At 37.1% G+C, this 22,128-nt stretch overlaps 1 protein-coding gene across 13 annotated transcripts in view; it reads right to left on the minus strand.

Moving 5' to 3' along the window:
- Positions 1 to 22,128, minus strand: part of LOC126918437 (uncharacterized) — a 266,330-nt gene that overhangs the window by 37,538 nt on the left and 206,664 nt on the right. For all 13 annotated transcript variants that reach the window (XM_050726334.1, XM_050726326.1, XM_050726332.1 and 10 more), the window contains exons 8-10: positions 3,252 to 3,380; positions 2,988 to 3,103; positions 2,079 to 2,322 (exon numbers count right to left, since the gene is read on the minus strand). In XM_050726334.1, coding sequence (XP_050582291.1) covers positions 2,079 to 2,322; positions 2,988 to 3,103; positions 3,252 to 3,380 — 489 coding nt within the window. The remainder of the gene's footprint in view (positions 1 to 2,078; positions 2,323 to 2,987; positions 3,104 to 3,251; positions 3,381 to 22,128) is intronic.

A 22,128-nucleotide genomic window follows, 5' to 3' on the forward strand; every position in this document is an offset into this window, starting at 1 on the left:
TCTAGGAGGATCGTGAAAACATGTTCGATGGAATTCGTTTGAAAGCTGCAGTTGCATTTGGATATCATTTGAGAGTATAACGCAATGAAATCCATGGTAGGTTAATTTTTATATATTTTCTTAATCGCAAATGTATGACAGATTAATCGTGATCATTCGCCGAGTTACGGTAACACCAATTATTAAATACAGTCGAATTAATTAGTTGTAATTTAGATTGGTTTAACCGTTATTTACCGCGCACATCACATTACTGATAAGCAAGCAATAAGTGAGTAATTACTAAACGGCAAAGAATTCGACTGACAACTGATTTTGCATCTTAAGTGTATCAGAAACAGCTAATGAAAGAAAGAATATATATATATTGTATTTATTCACTATATTAGTCGGAGGATTAGAATTTTATTATTATGAAGAATAATTAGAAGTTTGTGAGAGTTCTAGATTAGGTATAAGCTGCACTTATACTTGTAATTTATAAACAGTTCCAATTTAATTCAACTGAAACTGTTCCCAAAAGATTTGTCAGGAAAAACAACAATTTCTCAGAACATGCCAGTATTACCTTTTATTTGTACCTCTTAGATTTCCAGATTTCAAACTATTCACTCTCGTTCATTTTGGCCATTTATGCAACATCGTCGAAGCGGTATCGATTATCAACTCGAACGTTACTTGATACATTGTATCTCGCTGAACAAGCTTCTTCGTTCGAGGAGCGGATAATTAAATGAAAGTGTCGATCGAAACAATCAATCGATCGAAAACCACGGGCTGCTAACGCGAGCCGAATTTCCGGAGGGCTCTCAACGACTGTTCCATGAAAAAGGTAAACAAATGCAATGCAATTCCAAACACGCCATGGTAGCTCTCTACGTGACTGCATTTCGTAGCCGACTTTTCTACCACCGCCTTTACTTTCGAACGCAATCGTCTTAATACCGTGTCCAAGATTCTCGAAATCGTGTCGAGGGATCGTGTTCTCGCCACTTTGATGCGGAAACACGCTCGGATGAAATTGGGAGCAAACGAAAACGAAATAAGAACCGAGTACGATGAATCTTGGAATGGTTGTTTGATCAGTGTTGATTTTTTCAAAATATGAGTTTTTCAAAATATACAGTTAGTTTGAAAAGTAGTATGATCTTTCTAATACACTAATTCAAATATTCTAATTTCTACAGGCAATTTAAAAGTACGGAAATGTATAGAAAAATATGCAAGGCAAAATATACTTTAGATTCCTCTCTTTTAGTTACGTCCATAGAAGTGTGAATTCACATAAACATTAGTAACGCAATGATTTTATATCTGTAAAAATTGTTCATTATATTCAAACTATACTCCACCAACATTGAGTGAGAACAATTTCAATCTTTTATTTCTCTCTTTTTGGTTCGTTTCTCTCTTTTTTAAGTTTGTATGAAGTTTACATGAAAATGAAAATCCTATTGTGATCGATCGGTTGTTAGCGAACAAATAGTGGCTTAAGCGAACGTTGATTAAATTTCATGTAAATTGGCAGCGATAATAATTGATAATAATAATATAAATATGTTTGGAACATGTTATTAATTAGATAATGACAAATCTGTATCGGCTGAATAAAATCCTAGTCCCTTCGAGCTGCCTCCGTAATATTGTTTGTATTAATACGAAAATTAATTGTAACGTATAGGCGTTCCTTTGATAAATTTAATCATTTCACTTGTAGATTTAACGGAAATCGTTTATCTGTCAGTGGAATGATCGAATAAAGAGTTGCAATTATGCAACAAATTATTCATTCTTCTTTCATACCATACAGTTGGAAGCAATAAAAAAAAAAAAAAGAAAAAATGTAGCTACACGTCCTATTTATTAATAATTCAACGTATCGGTGGATTTCAACAGAATCAATATTTCCATCGACGAAATAATTAAAAAAATATTTCAATGTGTCAAACAATTCTGTGAAATAATCTGATCACGTATTTTATATAAATTGTTTTAAATACATAAATCGCCACTCACAGGCCTTTCACATAAATGCAAGACCACATAAAAAGTTAAAAGTCACGAGGTCTCCGCGTTACCTGAGATTAAAACTGGATAACGAGACGTGTCCAGTGTCATAAGCACGTCCATGAAGCACGAGTCTGCACGTGGTGGACTTCAGTTTGCCTCTGGTATCGTGGTGGCCAGCTCTGACTTTCTCACCATTCACCTCCAGATTGCAGCTGTTTGATACTGAGCCCTGATCTTTTCGATGATCCTGAAGGTCTCGATTGTTATAGCGCGTATTATATCCTGCACCGCTAAACGACTTGCTCATATCCACTGGAATTAAAATCGAATTAATATTACACGTGGAATGGACTATCATAGGCAGGAACATCGATGAAATATGCAGATATTCGGAGAGTCGTTAAAATCGCTGTTCAAATAGGTACGACCTAATTTCAATAGGTTATAATCTGATCAAATAAAATCGGGTATTGGAATTAATTATCTCTGGGTAGGAATAGCTACCGATTTTTTAGAACGATTCAGAATTCCTGCGGAACGGAGGATCTAATGAACGAACCGCTTCATCGGCGCCATTTTTTACCCTGACGCTTTTAAATCAGTTTTAATCGTTCGTTGGATCGTGATCATTTTGGTTAATAGCTGCACGTTTCTTTTCCTATACGTTTCTATACCAAATTATGTGATAATAAGTGGCATGATATGATCATGGAAGATACGAGATATTTATTTTAATACGTTTGAATTTTTATTTAAATCGGATTACGAGATATGTTGTTTGCAGTATAATTTACGAAAAATATTAAAATTGCAGAAAACGATTCAGCGATGTGTAAAAATGTATAGAATTAGTTCTAGAATATGTTTTATTCTATGACCATTTCTTCTAACAGCTTTCTTTTTTAATCATTTCCACTATCATGTCCACTGTACTTTATTAAGTTTAAATTCCTAGTATTCTTGCTCTGAATACTTACAGCTTCTATCTGTGCTATCCATGAAAACCGTGGTGGGAGCTTCCGTGGTGATTTCAATGAAATGAAGAGTGGCGACAAAGCCGTTATAATCGAATGGCGGTACTTCCGGACCCGATCTGCGAAAGATGACGTTTCTTATTTACTATCTCGTATTTTTTCTTAAAATTCGAAAAAGAATCGAGATTGAATTTGATCGTTTGAATTTAATTCTACGTTAAGTCAAAGTTTTCAAAGGTGCTGCACGGGTTGTTTTTTCTTTCTTACCTGAACTCGACCAGCAGTTTCCGGCCACTGTACGTCAACGACGTTTTATTCTTGAAACAGAGCATCTTGAGAAGGGGACTCGACGTTGTTGAACCCGAGTATACGGCAATGTAGTCGCTTGTGCAGTGCCTGGAACAAACGCGGACGAAAACGTGTGTTAGTTTTAACGTGCAGACACGTGATTCGTAAACAGGATTCGTAAAGAAACGACGTTCATCAGGGGAAAGTTAACTTGCTTTAGTTGAATTAAAAGTATCCAGTTTTAATTAAATCAAAATATTTAATCACGCCAATTTGTTACATTACAAATTAAACGTTGGCTATTTCTTACTAAAATTTTATTTCAAATATCGATTGAACAAACGATCGATGGCAGGATTATACTTTACAAAATAGAAATTTAGAATAAAATTATCGATATTTTAGAATTGCGATAGAAAATTTTACATTTATCTTCGGATATTTCTAAATTTTCTATCATTCAATGTCAAATAATTTTCAAGTCTCTCTATTATTCGCAGAATTATACTTCGCAAAATAAAAGTTTGTAACGAAGCTATCGATATCTTAAGAATTTCAAACGCTTCCAAGTTTTGCATTTTTCCGGCCGTAAAAACATGTTTACCTAAATAAAACTAGATAAGATGGTAAAACGTGTAATTGGATTGAAATCGAATAAAAGGAGGATCGTCGACGCGCATCGAAGGGGTAAGCAGTGTACTGATTTATCAGTGAGTTCATGAGGATGAACAGGAGTCGGTTCCCGTGGAAGTTTCACCATTAAGAAAACATCTAATATTACTGGTAAGGCAGAGGCGGCTGCGCCGAATTACCACGATGGGACCGGCTGATTTATTTTACGAGAAAAGTTCCATCGTCGCTTGCCTGCCGGGGTGATCCTTCATTTCGAGGATCACGACGATGCGATTTTAATAATCTGCTCAAATTAGAGGAACGTCCCGAGGACCTGTCCGGACGGATGCTCGGCCATTAAGGTGTAATTTAGAGTTAAGATTGGATCCGTCGTGGCTGTGCAACGCCGCACAAAAATATAACAGGGCGCTACCCGTAATAAACGGAGTATTCCTTGAAAATCTTTACTCCGAAGAGACGAAGGATGACCTGTTTTTTCGCGCGTCTCTCCCTTTCTTAGTGAAATATAAATTTATAAAATAAACGTATTTTGCAACTGAGAATCATAGTTACGATCGCTTGTAAAGTTCTTTTATTCTTATGAGAAAATAAAATGCAATTTTTCAAATATTCTCTGCTTCAAGGATTTATTATAAATTTTAAATAATTCTAGTAAAAGTCTCTCTAACTCTTTAGCTTGACGATATTTTCAAACGATCGATCGCTCGTCAAAACTTGTTGCGTGCTCTATGTGAAAATGATAGCGCCTTGCGAATTTTTAAAACCAATATTCCACGAAGACCAAACCTTATACGTGAAATTTTTATTACGCTCCTTTCATATTATATTTTTATGAAGAATCCTTTATGAGACACGTTGCATGCTTTGTCCTATAAAACGGCACAGAAACCAAACAAATCAAACGTTCGTTTGCCTTACTCTTTGTAATATGTTAAACGTCACAAATCTTTTATTACGTTCAGAAGCAATTTATAACATCGTAGTTTCGTCGCATGTGATTCTGGATGAAGAACGATTTTGAGAATACATGTATTATAATACATACAATACGTATAATACGTGAATATTTAATATTAATTCATTTTAATATTCCAAGGTGTATTGAGAAAAATTAATCCTAATAGTAAACCCAATCTCTAAAGAGTATTCAGATAAATTAATCCTGATACCGATATCGATACTTGTACCGAGAGAGGAAACGCTCGTTGTTCTCGAAGAATTTCATTAGTCGGGAGTCGGTTGAACAGCGAAGAAATAATTCTAAACACGTAACAGGTGTTTCGAAACTTTTCCCATAATTTTAATTAATTGCTGCAAGAGGTGGTGGCGAAAAGTAATTAATAGGAGAAGTTCACGAGATGCCCGGCCGGATTCGATTTCATTGAACCGAATTGCTTTTCGAGAATTCCTTCAACTTTCGGTGAACGTAGACGGAAGGCCGATGTAGCGGAGGCTGAGACGCGTGGCACGTCGCCAATTTCTGAATAATTAACTGTCAGGAAGCCGCGGAGAGCGCGACCATCTTCATAATTGAGTCACCGCCCTTTCTCTTGCACCGCTGTCTCACTTTCTTCCATGTAAACATATAAATTATGAGCCGTTCGAGCCAGAGCCTTGCACCAGACGACCTAGCTACCTTTCCATGATAATTACAGCTGAAACGGAACGCGATACTTCGTTAAGCGAGCGCGTGGGACTAATTATCTCGCAGACAATATACGGGCTACTCTAGTACCTCGAGTGAAATGATTATCAGCGCGAGCAGAAATCGGAAAAGTTGAAAGAAAAATTCGAACGTAAAAGGCTCGCTTCGTTTATTTCGATTTGATTAACGTGTCAGAATATTTTGGAAATTTTTCTCCTTATTTTTAGTGAGATTTTAAAATATCGAATTTTCTATGGAAGATCGTTGTTGTTTCATGACAAAACCTCCTTTCACGATTACGATTAACAGGGAATTTTTACGAACACGGTAAATTAGGCGATAAATATGTTTTTTTTTTATTATTGGCAGTAAAAATTAAAAGACCACGCAGAAAAGAAAAATAAATAAGAAGCAGAGAGAAGAAAAAGAAATTAGAAAATTATCGCAACTAGAATCTTATAGATTAAAGATCAATTTATTCTGTCAATGAACGTGAATAATTTCATAGAAATAATTCATTTCAAGATATTGCAATGGATTCATAATTTTATTATTTGATCATAAATCTATATTATTAGAGGTATTATTATATTATCGAAAGACGACTCTACCGGGTTGATGTTTTCGATTTAAGCCGGGTTTTATTCGATCGGAATTAAACGGAGAGAGACATTGTTCAAAGGTGGACACAACCGACAGATTCGAGTGGGAAATTTTTAATTTACTCCAGCGGATTTGCGGACGAGTAATTTCGGGGCATTTTATACCAGCTTGAGTGTTCACAATACACCGTCCACTGTACACTCTTTTCCTCTTTGGATTTTTCTATCTCTCTTTTCTTCATTTTCGCGATTTCTTTTTTTTTCCGTAGCTGAATTGTATGAAATGGAGCCGTAGGAATCCGATTTTTTGCTGTTCAGGCTGCTCGTGCAGAAAATGATGTACAAAAATATCTTTCTATCTTTATATTCTTGTATCTCTTCCTATATACGCATGTAATATTATATTAGAAACGATAGCATTTACTTTTTTCTATTTGTTTATTTAGCCCGTAATTTCTATAGTAAAAGAGAAATACGTTAACTTCCTGCTAGGATTTCGAGTCCCTATCCGATGAAAAAATTTTTATTTGGACTGATATGCTGATAGCATAATTGTTATTGTATCGTATATATAAATGTGAAGCTTAATTTAATTGAAAATTATTGACATATTTAGCAGTATTATGATAAAAAAATTATGATATTGTTTACATATATATATTGGTGAATTTTCATACTATCAGATAATTTTTTAAACGGTACACCAAATTTCTAATGCTATGCTTGTAATTTGATAGTTTTACAGCCGCAGCTCTCATGAAAGAAAATGTATTTTGAATCGGAAAATCACGAAAAGTGGACATTCCTCGTCTTTCCCTAACCCTTCAAACATAAAAGTACCAAAAGAAGAGACTATACATGTGCTAGAATACGTAATTTTAAAAAATGCATATACAACTTAATTATACAATAATTAGTATTTCATTTAAGATTTAACGAATCAAAGAAAATCTATTTGTGATCTAACATTCCCGAGACAGTTATACGATTTTTATTTGAAATGCTTTTGTTAACGACATTCGCCGAAATATGACGTCGTTCGTCCTTGCCGAATGCTCCCTTAATGCCGAGATAATTGAGTGAGCCTAATTAAAATCATTCAGCTGAGGCGTACTACTCTAGGTAATGGTAAAGTTTATCTACGAAGATAAGCCGAAATTGCAGAAGATATTGTACATCGTCGTCGGAATTGTTCTTTTTTCTTCTACAAGAGTACAATCAAAAGTGGTTGGAGGAAGGCGGAGTAATCGGTGGAATAAATTCTTTGCTCGTAGCGGTAACTCGAGAGTAGAGTTCGAAAGAAAGAGGAAGCAATCCGAAGAATCTCTCGATCTCGACTCTCGTTCGTTTCATCTTATTCGTTCCACGATCTCGTTCCTTCCGCTCTTCACAAGAAAATTTTTTCCATTTCGAGTCGTACGAATGCCGGATTAATCTGTATGAAATTACAGAAATGCACCTTAACGTTCTCGTTACGTAGTTTTGTATGAAAACTTCCGTGGTAATAATTCACGATCGAATTTATCATTGGAATATATAAATCGCGAAAATTTTCCTTTGCTTCGTTGCACGAACGTTCTTCGTTACATATTAAAAACGGTCCCGTTACGAGGTAACGTAATCCATCGGGATAATTCCAACGAGAATTCATTCAGTCATCACGGTAATACCATCCGCAATCGCATCGGGGATTCCTATGCTTTACGAACAGTTTCGAGCTGTTACCGTAATTCGATAACGAGCCACTCAACTTTTCCCCCTTATGAATAATCGGAAACGATATTCCCTTGCATTTAAACGTTTCAGTTTGAACGTTCCCTTCCAATCTTTTTATCTTTCTATTCTACGTTTTCGATCTTGTTAACCATTCTTGTTATCCGCTATAACGCGACGAGATACATTTTTATTATGTTCAGATAAATTTACAAGAGAGAATTTGTTTTCCTTATATTTGCATTGGTCTAAGATAAACAAGCGAGTGATCGCGTAATATGAAAGCGTTGCGATCGTCGGAAAGATCGCATCGGGGATTTGCAACGAGTGCAATTATAGTAATAGTCCCGTGGATCGCAATAACTGGGCACGCGGATGCATTAAACGCGTGGTGCATTCGTGTCACGTAATCAGGACCGTGCCAACAGATATTGTACGTAACTGCGTGTAACTAATGTAGGAATCGTATGCGCGGCGTTAAATTAATTCACCACGCCACTGTTTCTGTTCCAGCACGATTAATGCGTCACGCTTCCGCGAGCTTGCATCCGCGTGGCGCGCAATTGTCTTCGACGCACGGGGGATTACGCTCGAATCCTCGCGAGGGAGAAATTTGTCTGCTGTCGAAGTAACCACGGATAACGGCAAATATATCGCGAACCGATGGCGTACGAGAATATGAAATATGTAAAGTAGATATATTTGCCGTGGAAATCGACCCGTAGAATGGATAATCGCTTGTTGGAACGATGACGATTGAACGAAATATTGGATATGTATGTAGAATTGTGAGGTTGCGAGTAATTTTAGAAAAATATCGCCGATGTTTCGACGGAAATATTGCAGCAGATATTGGATATCGGAAGAAATTTAAATCTTGACATTTTTGAACACCTTTTATTTTTGGCCTTTCGAATGTCACTTATCAATACTACCATGTAATCGGACGTTTTCATTTTAGAGAAATGTTGTAAACATTGTCAAAAAGACTATCTTTAATGTTTACTATACTTGTCTTTTTATTAAACGTATGTCTACAGTAATTATATCGTACTTCTATCAGATTAGTTTACATACACGATAGATCTCTATGATAAAACACTTTCGTGAAACGATTTACGTCGAGACTATGCTAATATTTAATGCCGATTAATGGTGGAATATTTGAGAGCAAAAGGAACTATCTATCAGGTAAAATAGTTTATATATGTATAGTTTCAAATCACAGTAATTACGTAATTAGGTCACGAATTAATCACAGGAAGTTTGATCATAATCGAACCATTTTCCTTGACAGCTGCTTGAATACCGACAATGAATTACATATTCTACTTGCAGGCTTCTATTTTGCGCTTGTCTGAATACATATGCATATTTCACTGGCTTACCGCCTGACTACGATCGGGCTGCTCTACTTAGCAGATGTGCGAACTTTGGTGAGTTCTTATATCATTAGTTCGGCCTTCAATCGTACGTCCGTTCAATTCAGATCAATATTTCAGTATTTGTTGGTTCTGCTTATTAACAGCTTAACCATCTGGGACCTGTTACTGTCAAGAACGTCTAACCATAACTAGCAGCATATGGAGGCCACCAAGCATCTAATTACGGAGTCATAACGTAGATAAACATGATGTTAGGCCACCTGTGGTGCTATTGTACTTGTATGCCACTGTAAACTCTACGAACATTTGCATTGACCCACGAGTAATAGATAGAGTTATCTAATTTTCTAGTTGTACTTTTTCTTGTTGGACTTAAAGTATCTAAAGATCTAACGATCACGATATTTTTGCATTCTTTCTTTGTTACATTAAAGACTAATATTATCTCATAACATACAAATTATTATCATACAATTAACACAATTGACTCGATTACCGAGAGAAATCAAAAGTCTTCTTATTTTCTCAAAAGACAATAAGCAACTCCAAAAATGTTGATATCTTAAATATAATTATTTCAGCTTTTTGTACGTTCGTCTTTGATGGACCTAAACTACAAGATATTTTTTCATTTTTTCGTTATATTAGAGACTTATTATTTTTTCATAATATACAATTAGTCTGGCTATTCTGTGAAAAATTCAAAGTTGAATTATTCAGGTTTGGCTGACTCAAATGATTAACTCGATTAACAAGAGAAATCAAAGGCGGAAAGCATCTTAAAAAATGTCGATATTTTAATCGTGGCTATTCCAGCTGTCTGTGTGTTCGTTCCGACAGACGTACCCGATAATCCGATGGCGTGATCCTTCCACAACCGCCATACGACATGGTTTGCTGCTTTATCGGTTTGCCCGTTTTCGATTCATCCTTGCTGGAGTTTCAATAGAACGAGACCAAGAGGAATTGGTTACCCTTAATAATGGTATCCGTGGAAGCCAACCGTAACTTAGCATAGAATAAGGAAGTACCTGGATCATCGTTCCACTAGCGTACAGCTAAATCGAGGCTGAAAGTTTTCCACGGAATCTGTTTACCTATTGCACGAATTAGCATTTCTTCGCCTAATGGTTCGCTTCCTCGACTTTTTTTTCTATCTGTTTCACACTTTGTGCTACATCGTAAGGAGTTTCGACTCCCATGAGGAACTCTTAAAGCAGAAAGTTACTCTGGAAACTTGCCTCTCGAGGATACGAAATGATAAGGAAATAGAAAAGTAATCAAGTATTTTAAACGATCTCCCGACTTCGCCATTATCTTTTGGATTTAATCTAGAATTCCTGAAATCTCGTTAAAATTCTTATTGTGCAGTTTTCTCTCCAATAGATCCTTGTACGTTTAACAGGATAATACGAGAGCTGACAAACTGAATCATCATATACAACGTAATTGATAAATTGTATTACACATAAACAGACGAACTTTCCCTTTTATAAAAAAATTCGTAATTACGTGTAAACTTTTTTACGTCTGACGCATCAAAAGGGAAACATTTAATATGAAGTTAAGTAGCGTTCAATGTATAAAAGTTGGTATCGAGTGCTGTATAATGATCGTATCATCACAAGAAAAAATAAACGACTATCACCACCGCTTTAATACCAAATTCTTTTTATTCTGATATCCAGTAGAACCCATGTAAATAGGAAGATAGAATAGGTAATAAAATAGTCCAAAGTTGCGATTGTGTAAATTTGAAATTCACAGGTTCACAAATTCGTTAATTGTCTTGTGGACCATCTCGTGGGTGGCTTCCACTTCCTTTGCCAGTTACTTCGTAGCAGCTATTGCATTTCAACTGAAACCACGTTAATTAATTCCCTAGGACGGATTTATTCCTTAGGATGGTAAACAGCGGAGGAAACTTGTCCGCGACACTCGCGTTTTAACAGCTTTTAAGCGTCGATACGCGATTACTACTGGTTTAGAATTTAATCCGCCGCATGTTATCTTGTGGCTACAGTTGTTGTCGCGCAAGTGAAATAGAACTGGATTCCTCTCGCGTGGAAACTTGTAGCCATTTGCAAATGACCCTTCAACGTGCATCCGCCACTCTGCCGGCTCGGTTGCATTGTTACTTGAGGCTGTTTTCGCAAAATACGACACCCTTTTGCTTCGTTTCCATTTCCACGCAGCAGTGAATTAGTTAAAGTAAAAAATGGATACGATCGAGCCTAATTTTCACCGATAGATATGGAACACTAACCGTGTAACGCTCTTTCTTTAAGAAAATTTAGAAGAATCATCGCAAGTACGTGGAATTTTTTTGTTATAATCTCATGCTGTATCTTTCTACCGCCAAAGAAGTTCTTAAATTTCAGAAAAGCGTGATAACACCGTCATTAATACAATATATGCGATTTATCGGTACAATTTTACACTTAAGTTTTTCTTTGAACATTAAAACTCATTTTGTTTACTAAGATAAGGAAAGAACGAGTAAAATAGCAGGATTGATCCGAAGAATAGTTCCATTTATGATACGGAACATAAGAACAATTTTTCGTATTCTGTCAATGCATTTTCGATCGCATAATTAAATAAATCGACCAATACGTGTCTGCAGATATATATAGACGATTGCATTAATGTTTTTACGTAGTCACACGTTCTGTGAATTTTTTTCTATGAATTGAAGGGGAAAAGGAGGAATCGAAGGAAAATTAGAAAGATCACAGAACGATCGATGATTTACTCGCCCGAACACAATTAAATCGATTCGTCGGTAAATCAGTTATTTCCGCAAATGGAAAATTCGAGGACGGCGAAAGAGGGAGGGGAATTTGTTCGCGCGGCTGATTTCGTTACCCACCCCCTCTTTACTCTTCGAACCATTATTGACACTGGTCGGAAAATATTTCCGCGGACCGCCGGTGGAAAAATTAGGTAAATATCCGGCGAATTCGATAACTAAGTGGTCCGAATTCAACTTCTTCGAGATCTCCGACATTCCAATTTCTGCTCTGTATACATTCCAACTAATGGGATTGAAGAATGTATATGGAATTCTTTTGTTTCATGTGGTCTTATACGATGATTCGATGCTTCGTATTAGTATCTAAGATTAAAATTTCTTACGAATGCATAAACGTTCGTAAAATATAAATTAGATACGCTACATCTTCGTTATGATCAGAGACTAGTATTCCGTGGAAAAATGTTACAAGTATCATTATATATAAATAATAGTTTATAGAAAATATTTGCTTACTTGTGCGAGAATGAAACACAGAATCACAAGTATTTCTTAGAATAATAGCGCTCTTATCCTACGATTTAAATTACAATTACTTTCTTTCTCAATCTGAATCAAACAAGTAAAATAATAGCACTGACCTACATAACAAAGTACTGTATTTTTCTTGGTGGAATGAAAGGCTGCCGTAACAATTATTCCTTCGAATTGGTCAATTCGTCTCGTTCAAACACGATTCTCGTCGCGCTACGGATTGAGCGAAATTAAACGTAAATCTCGTTACGTCAGTGATGGTTGATGTTAAAGTATAATCTGGATTAGTCGGCAAATTCAATCGGATTCCCCGCGCCATTCCGAGCTGGTCGGCGTACCAGGAGGGCGTAATACGAAATTTATACGAGACGAACGGAAGACGAGCAACAGGATGTGCCGGATATTATTTTCCGGCGCTGCTTGATAGAAAAACGGAAGTTGGCGACCTCGTGTCACGTTTAATTCCATCCTGTTTCGGCTGCGCTTCATTTCCGCGCTGGTGCTTATTTCAACATCGACCTCGCTGTAAAATAAAATTGAACAGAGAGAGGGAGAGAGGGGAGAGGGATGGAGGTATACGAAAATCAAAAATAATCAAATTCGGCGGCGGGCGCTGGTCGCACGGAAATTAACGAGGCTCTCGATAAGCGCGAAAATGGATTTGCATTGCGCCCGCTTGTTTCCCCTAACTAACTTCCGACCACCACTTATTTAACTTTTGCCGAAGCTGCACGCTGTATTCGAACTAACTGCTTCCTGCTAGCCTGTTGAATATTTATTTTGTTTTTCCTAGTTTCGCGATAAGAAATATAAGCTGACGACGCTGCCGGATTTTTGTCTCTCTCGTTCCTTTGATCACGGTCTTACTTTCTGCCCCTCCGGGATAAGGGAGTATCGTTTAATGATTAAAGTTTATCTGACTATGAAATTTTATACGGGTACGCGAAGTATTTCGGTTTTACCATAAGAGTGATTATAGCTGTGATTAAAGTAGTATAATAAGAGTGATTAAAACAGTATATTATTTTCTTCATTTGACGTTAATTTCGAATAACGTTTATTTTAATTGCTATTTACTAAATAATATTTAATACTGATTTGTTAGCAAATAGTATTGATATTCGTTTTACCTGTAAATTCTAACGGAGATTCTGTGCTTACGCTACATATTTTCACCGTAATTCATAGAAACTTTCATCGAATTATATCGAATGATTATACGTTGACAGATATATGTTGATGTCGTGTATTCCATTTAACGTTATACCCGTGTATCGTAGATATTAATATTCATGTACTTCCATAGTCTCATTGATTTACAAATTTAATAATAATCAATTTGTAATATTTGATAAAAGATAGAGTAGAATATCATAAAATCTCAAGTGAACGCGTTCACGACTGTTTACTAAAATTTCATCTTGATGATAATTCGCTAAATATGTTACTAGTACAAGTTTGTATTTCATAGAAGTACACGAAATCGTTACGAGATTAGGCGTAGTTGCGCGCCCCTTAAGGCGAATTTTCAAGCAGCCTCAGATCAGGAGGATGGAATGGAGCGTGGATGATGTGGAGTGGAGGATCTGGTGCACGGTTAAAGGCATGCCTTATCTCTAAGCTTTACACTCTATTACGTTTATTAAAAGCACCAGTGGAAGAAGTTTCACGGTCCGAGCTGGCGCGGTGGGAATAAAAATGAGGTCGTCCGTATTACGTCTTCCGGAACACTTTCAACGTCTTATGCTTCCGTTGATAGATCAGCAACGTAATCTCAGTAGTTTCCATGTATTACACCACTTGTGAAGTCACCGGTAGTGATTACGAGCCACCGATGTAATTGTTTCGAATTTATTTGAAATAGCGTTTGAACTATATTTCGAAAATTGTTATTTCTTAACTATTATTGATCTCAATGGAAAGCTGATATTGCAAGGCAATTTATATACAAACACAGGTAGATAATATATTAGGCAATATAATAAGAATAATATCTGTGTACTAAACTAGCAATCAATCCGAACGTCGACGTTAATTTAAAAAAGAAAACTCTACATTTCTCTATTTTAATTTGGATTATACAATTTTGATACATGTAGTATCGAAAAAAGGGAGGTGTATCATACGTTCTGTTACGCTGCGAGGTTTTAGTATAGGTCGCGTTTCTGGTCGTCGCTCGCGGTCATACAATGTCGCAGGCGGATCGCCTTGTCCGCCCGACGAGGGACATACAATGTATCGACGAGCGCATCCAAGCAGCGACTTCCAGAAACGTCGATTTCGCCCGCTTGTTTCAAACGAATGCGGCATATGCGATCATAGGCGCGAACGGTGGCGTGATCCGAGCGTAGTGGGGGTCGTCTTCCCGAGAAGACCAAGAAATGATCTAAGAAAAGTAGTTCTTGTGGAAGATTCTAAGAGCACATGTCGAGAGGTCGAATGTATAAAGCCGAACGAACACGTTGACACATTGTTTATCACTGAATAATCTGTCACTCTTTATTATTATATTCATCGTTATTAAATACACGAACTATACCAACTTGTTAACAAATAAAGCATCCTTTACTGTCCTACCTCTAGACCCATTAAGTTACTACATACATGTTAATAAATTTTGTATTTCTATTTATTCAAAATGCGCACATACATATATATTTTTGTGAAGTTCGGTATTTGACCACGTGAAATAATTAAATGCGATCCGATAATATAAAATGACCTCTGCGTACTTTTTCGCATCTTATCTTGAAATATCCATGATTAATACTCACTAATACAATCATAATAATGAAGGTACGAACGTACCTTCTAAAAAAGTTCTATACTCCGTTTTCTATATCCGAGACGAGAAGCCATTTAACCATCTACTTTCTCTATTACCTTTTTCGATTCAAGTGGAGCACTAAAATAAAGAAAAAGAAAGGACGAACAGGAAGGCGAAGAACACAAATCTAGAGGAAGTATTCGAAAGTTTAGCTGCAAGAGAAACGCAACTTTCGCGAAACCCCTCCTCGTCTAGCCGAACTTTTGCGTCGCTTAATCCCTTTGCCGGACGCCGGATTTATTTCGTCATTGTTTTGCCGTCTCGTTTTGTCCCGCGATTTAATTGTAGACAAGCAATCTTCTTCTCTTCTCCCTCTTCCTTTTTGTGACGGGCTCGGAAACATATTCAACGATTTGTAGCGATCCTAATCGCAATTTAGTTATGAACGTCGAGCGGACGGAAAGTCGTCGCATCGAGATGAAAACCGGTCCAGCGATAGTTTGATAATTAAATTCAACGATTCGACGATCAACTAGCCCTGGAACGAGTAACTTCCTCAACGAGGTCTCTGTAGCGAGCGTCTTCGTGTTCCATGGACTTTCTTACGGCTTTTCGTGGGAAGTTTCGCACGCGAAACGTTGGTCGTTACGAGGCCCTGGCTTGTCGCTACATTTCACGGCAAAGTTTCCGCGGAATCAGAAGAATGGAAACGCGAGGCGCGGAGGAAAAACGAAGAAACATTGACTCTTGGCGGAATAAGAATTCCCTACGAAGTCGACAAGTAGAGGAAAAGTCAAAGTCCTGGTCTGAATCCGTGGTAAGATCTTGATCTCCCTTTGAGAAAGCAGGATAAGACCGAAAGTGACCCGATGCTGCCAGGGACGAGCGGAGGAGATCGTGGTTATTCGTGGAAAAATAATCGTCCGAAAGATACGGTTGTAAGTGGCTGGTATCAGTTTGATGAAGTTCCAGGAGATCGGATTAAAAAGCTTTCAACGAAGTTCTTTAATCGAATTGGTACAGCGATCTGAGATTAGTTTTCAAAGATCAATGATCTAGGATAATTGAGAAACACGGGAATCGCACTGATCCACTCCATTGGGTTTAATTTTTAAGAAACTAATCACTCAATCGTCGTATATTCTCTTACTGAAATTAAAAAGTTTTCAATAATGAAGTATGTATTTGTATTAAATTGCGGAAACCACTCTTTTTTTTTAACATTGATGATAGTTAAATGTCGAAAAAGCGATAATTGAATCGAGAAACCACATTGATTAACTTCACCGAGATTTATTATTCGGCTTTTAAATAAATAAACATTAATGTAATGTTACTGTAATCCTGGGTCCAAAAATTTACAAACAACGGAGTTAATTAGTTTCGACGGCTTAATCTTGTTATATACCGTAGATGTTTCATATAATTCACGTATAATATTTTGTATTATATCACGATTCTATAGACAAATGTAATCTACTTGTTGAGTTTCTGATTCCATTTAGACTTCAGTCGACCACGTACGGTTATATTCTACTTACAGGCTGTCTGTGTACACGCGATCCTATTTCACTCTCCGGATGTCCGCTATACATTGTCCTATTGTGCTTCAGCCACCGGTCTATTCTACTTAGACTGACCATACGTGGATCTAGTATACTTGCCGACTGTCCACCAAGATGCGATCTCATTCTACTTGAACGCGTCTAATCGGGAATTTATGTCGACTACGCTGTGATCTGACCGAGTCGGATTAAAAAGAGAATTGTTTTTCTTATGAATTTTTAATGCAAGCTATTTCGTTAAGTGACCGAAACAAATAAAAGGAATTTAATCCTACGACGCGGATATCTTAAAATAAGAAACGATTCGACGGTACAATCTTCTTTTACGTCTTTCTTTGGTTCCACTTGGCACAATCAGATACAACGTAACGTCTCGACTTTTGAAAAAGATGTAGAAAATCTACCTCGATGACAAAAGTCGACGAGAAACCAGAAAGACGCGTAATATCGTTGTCCCATCATTTTTATCTTACTCGTTTGTTTTCTTCCCGTTCGCGAAGTTTCTTTTTGTATTGGATGAAGTTCTGAAGACTCCCGTTTTCTTCGAACGCTTTTCGAGGACACTCGAAACGAAAACGAAGTAGTTGGTGTGTTCGTACGAGCAACGCGTGAATAAGGTTGGAAATAAATTTTAGACAGTTGGATTTCCCTGCAATAGATCGTACTATTTCTTGGCATGGTTATTCTCATACTTTTGCAGAACAATCACATAAACATGAAAACGTTCTGCACGTACTTATTTTTCTTGAAAACATTGCTGATGCGGAGATTACGAATTTGGAAACGAAAGTCCATTATATTTCACGTTGTAACACGAAAGGTATTTATTACTATTAAAAAGAAAGATATTACGCAAAGATGAATAACGCAGAGGCAAGACTAGGTTAATAAAGGAAGGAAGTGATTTTGATCATCCTTGAATCCAGGATGCAACATTCTCGGGAAATAGAAAAAGCGATTGCTGAGAGAATATAAAAGCGAAAATAAACCGGTGTGAGAAATGAGAAAGATTCAGGTTGCGACTCTCAGTGATCCAATGTTCTTTTAACTCGACCATCATTATAATTTCATTAATCTTTATTAATTCTCTATGATTTTCTTTTACGCTTCTCCTCCAATTCTTTGCTTATTTTGAACTAAGAAAGTTAGCTGATAACTGCAAAATAATTCATGAGACGTTGAGTCCCCTCCTTGTAAATTTGTAAAATGATAAGGAAGAATTAGAATGTCAGAGGCGAGTTTTCGGAATAATTTGATAAGCCGTGACCGATCGATTGTCAGCTGTACGAGGCGTGAGTTCCTTCGGAAGTTATAAATAACACTGGCTGTGAAAACGCAGCGGAATTACTTCTATCGTCGCTGGAGTAACACCGATAAGCCATACCTTTCGGAGGATGTCGCTCCGCTTACCAAACTTTTACAAAAAAGTGGCAGATTCGAGTGAAACATCCACGTTATAAACAATCTTGCCTGTATCGATGAAAAATGATGCCGCTATAATCTAAACTTTAATTTTTCATCTAATATAATATAATATGTAATATATAATCTTTCATGTTATATATATAATATTAATTATAATCATAAGAACAAATTATAATATAATATTAATAAAGTTGCCAATACTAAATAATATTGCAGGTAAGGAATATGAAATGTTCATTTGTTAATAAAACAATTTGCTTCCTCTATTCTGTAAACTAAATCGAATAATTAAAAGATGGTTAAGAATTAAAAAGAAAAATATATCCACTGTATTTTTAATTCTACATATTGCTAGTCATAGATAATTACTTTCGCGACATAAAAGCAAAACGACATAGAATAAAACGATAAGACATCAGTTTAGTTCTTATAAGTCATTTATCTCCTTTCCATACACCAAAGCGTCCAGACAGAAGGAAGCACGCGAAAGAAAGACGATTCTAAAGCATTTCGGAATAATAATCCCAGGAGGAATAACAAAAGAGAAAAGGAGAAGTCAACGAGAGACTACCAACGTCGATCTTCCTGAAACGAAGGGATCGTGTACAGGGAGTTCTATTTGCAAACGAAATATTACGCGGCTGTCTCGTCTGGAACGAGAAATTCCGTCATATTCTGACAAGCGGAATCGACACTGTGAATAATAGACAACGATGATAGTAGAAGTTGTCCGACAATTTGGACCGTGCGTTTACGCGAATGTGACAACAAAAGGAAGAATAAAATATGGGACAGGCAGGGAAAGAGAATAGACACGAAAGAATACGCTTCTGACCATTTTATCACCACTAAACGTATCATTATCGTCGTCAGAATTATTTGTTTGAATTATTCCAATTTTACGCGAGCCTCTTGCACGTAAGTTATAATTTATTGATTGTATTTTTCTATATCGATATCTCGAAATTTTCTGCCATTTCCTATACCCTGTGTTCAACTTTGGTTGCTTGAATAAAGCTGGCAAATGATCTACTATTCGATTTTTATTTTTACCGTATTATTACCTTGTCATGGTGGTTGGAACAATGACTGGTCCTTATGTAACTGTCCGCAATAAATTAAAGTGATTGGAAAGGGGACGGTGAAGTGGACAGACAGGCGGGCTCGAATTTCTGGCATAGCTGCCGAAACGAGCCAAGTGGCGAACAAGATCGATCGTCTCGCAATGGATGACTGTGCCTGGGGCCTGCATTCGGAACGAGGACATTAAGTAGCGGCGTCGCCGCGAGAATTCTCGATGAATTCATGATTCACGTGCGCTTACCGGCAGGAACGATCAGAGATCCCCTGTTCTGACGTAATTTTTATTTAAATGTGTGTTATTTTAATGAATAAAAGACGAAGCTTTCTTTGCGGGAATGTTTTATGAAAGATGATGGACGAACGCGGGGGATTAAAAATTTAAAAGGGCGATGATGAACGAGAACAGAAGATGAAAGGTAATAATAGAAGGTTCACTTGATCCAAAGATACTGAGAAGTCAGAAACGCGATAGATAATTCAAGTTGATGAAAATGTAGCAATCGTTTAATATAATACCGATATTCGTAATTAAAAATAAATTCTAAGATGAATTTACAAAAATATTGTTTGCCACTTCATTGTGGGATATATAGTGGGATGCGAGTGCGTGTGATGCTCATAGTTTCGTTAGAATTGATGTTAGTTTTATATGATTGATAAACCTGTATCGTTATTTAATATACTGAATAAATATTTATATTTTTATTCTAGAACTTACAATTCATAACACGGAGAATACTACGCGTTCTCTTGAAATTTCGAACAATTCTGAAAAATGTTCACAGAAAGCACAATGTATGAACCTAGACGAAAGATACTTTCCATCAGGCTAATGGAACGCCGTTAAAAACGTAATCCGTTTTCGCAGTCGAAACGAGAAAGGAGAGATGTCGAAGTTTCCTGGGGTCAAAAAACGGGGAACGAGCAACGGAAGCGGTAAACGATAGGCATACACGTGATGCTGATCGATGCTTTCGTTGACAGACAGGCCACTTTTTCCTCTCGTTTTCAACGTCGAAGATAAATTCTACAACGGCGAACAGATCGAGAATGCAAAATGTAATAAATAAAGATTACGCGGTGATATCACACGGGTCATAGAACAGGATATCTCGATTTATTTAAAGAAACCAGCGTTTCACGAATAACCTACAAAATTCTAACGTAGGACTGTTCGTTTGAAACTTTTCGTCGAGCCTAATCGATTTAGGAGGGACGTTTCCTAGATTTCGTAAAAAACTGTACGCAAATGGGAGCTGAAACTCTGGCAACGACGTTATTGCGTTACGAGCTTTGCACGAAAGTTGCGATAAAAATGCCGCAGAAATCACACGGAAAGTTAGCTCGCATGTTAACTTATCACTCGGCTAATATTATCTATCTATCGAAAGTTAGTACAACTTTTACCACTTTCCGTGGAAAATTCGTGAACGATCGAATTCGAGCATATTAAGACGAAAAATCTCTTTTCCCAGCGATTTACTCTTAATACGTTCATGTTCATTCCCAAATTATGAGAATCAATAGATTAATAATACATATTAATAGCAAATCAGTCCTGGCATCGTGTCATAATCACATACAGAGATTACAGTACTGCTCTACGTTAAAATTCATAACTGTAATCATTGGTTAAATGCACGTGTGTAAGTATAAATGAGCTGAGGAGAAAAATTCATCGATATCGATATATGTATTTCAAACACAAAATACTATCATCTGAATAATTTTTGTACTTGAATTGTACTCGAATTTATTTTTGTACTTGAATTTTTTTTATCCTTTGAATATTTCATGACACCGTGCGTATACGGAATAATATTTGAAGTGGCAAACGAGCGACAGATTGATCCACGAAACAATATTTCTCAGTTCGACAATTTGTTCTGGAGATTAAATTCGTAGGTGAGAAGATCTTGATTTGGAAGGAATCGAGTTTCCGTGGAACGTTTCCGCGAGACACGGTCGAAAGAAGCGGCTAAAACGTGAACTGGGCTATCGCGGTCGTTACGAGGCGACCAGAATTCTATTCCTATCGCACCCCTATTCGCGGCAGTCTCTTAATTTAATGAAACATCCGGCGAGCGTAGAGTCGGCTGCGCAGCCTGGGTTTTCCAGCGCTGGGCGCCTAGTTTCGGACGTTGGACGAGGTTGAGTTGAAATGCGAATAAACGGCGAAACGTCGAGAGTGCAAATGAACGCGCGGCTGCTGGCCCGATGTAGATTAAACACGCGAGGATTCTCGTGTGTCTGGATGGGAGATTTCCATTGTTCCCAGAGAAGCGACCGCTTTGTACGTTTCGATCAGCCGCGGCCCCGTTACTCCGGGGACACGCGAACAATCAAACGGACGCTTCCTTTCGCGAACTTTCCCCGCGGGGGAATCGATTACCCAGAGCCGGGACCCGGAGATCCTCTGGCGATCGCCGATATTGGTATTCCTAATTACTTCGGAACATGCCCTGATTCGCGTACAAGTTCCATCTGCGCGTAGCAATTGTAATTTGCATTCGATCGATTATGTATCACGGTACGGTGTGTTTATACCAGTGGCACGTGAAAGTGTTTGAACAACTATGCAGATACTTTATGAAAATATTCTGCGTATTATACGAAACATTTCGAGATTTGATTGTCACTATAAAGAGGCGAGATTATCGTTGTTATACTGGGAAAGTTTGATGTAAATTCGGATATATATATAAAGTATTTAAGTATTTAATTATTTATTATCTTGGGAACGTTCAAT

This window comes from Bombus affinis, chromosome 7, assembly GCF_024516045.1.
Source record: "Bombus affinis isolate iyBomAffi1 chromosome 7, iyBomAffi1.2, whole genome shotgun sequence".
In the NCBI taxonomy this organism is placed as follows: Eukaryota; Metazoa; Arthropoda; class Insecta; order Hymenoptera; family Apidae; genus Bombus; species Bombus affinis.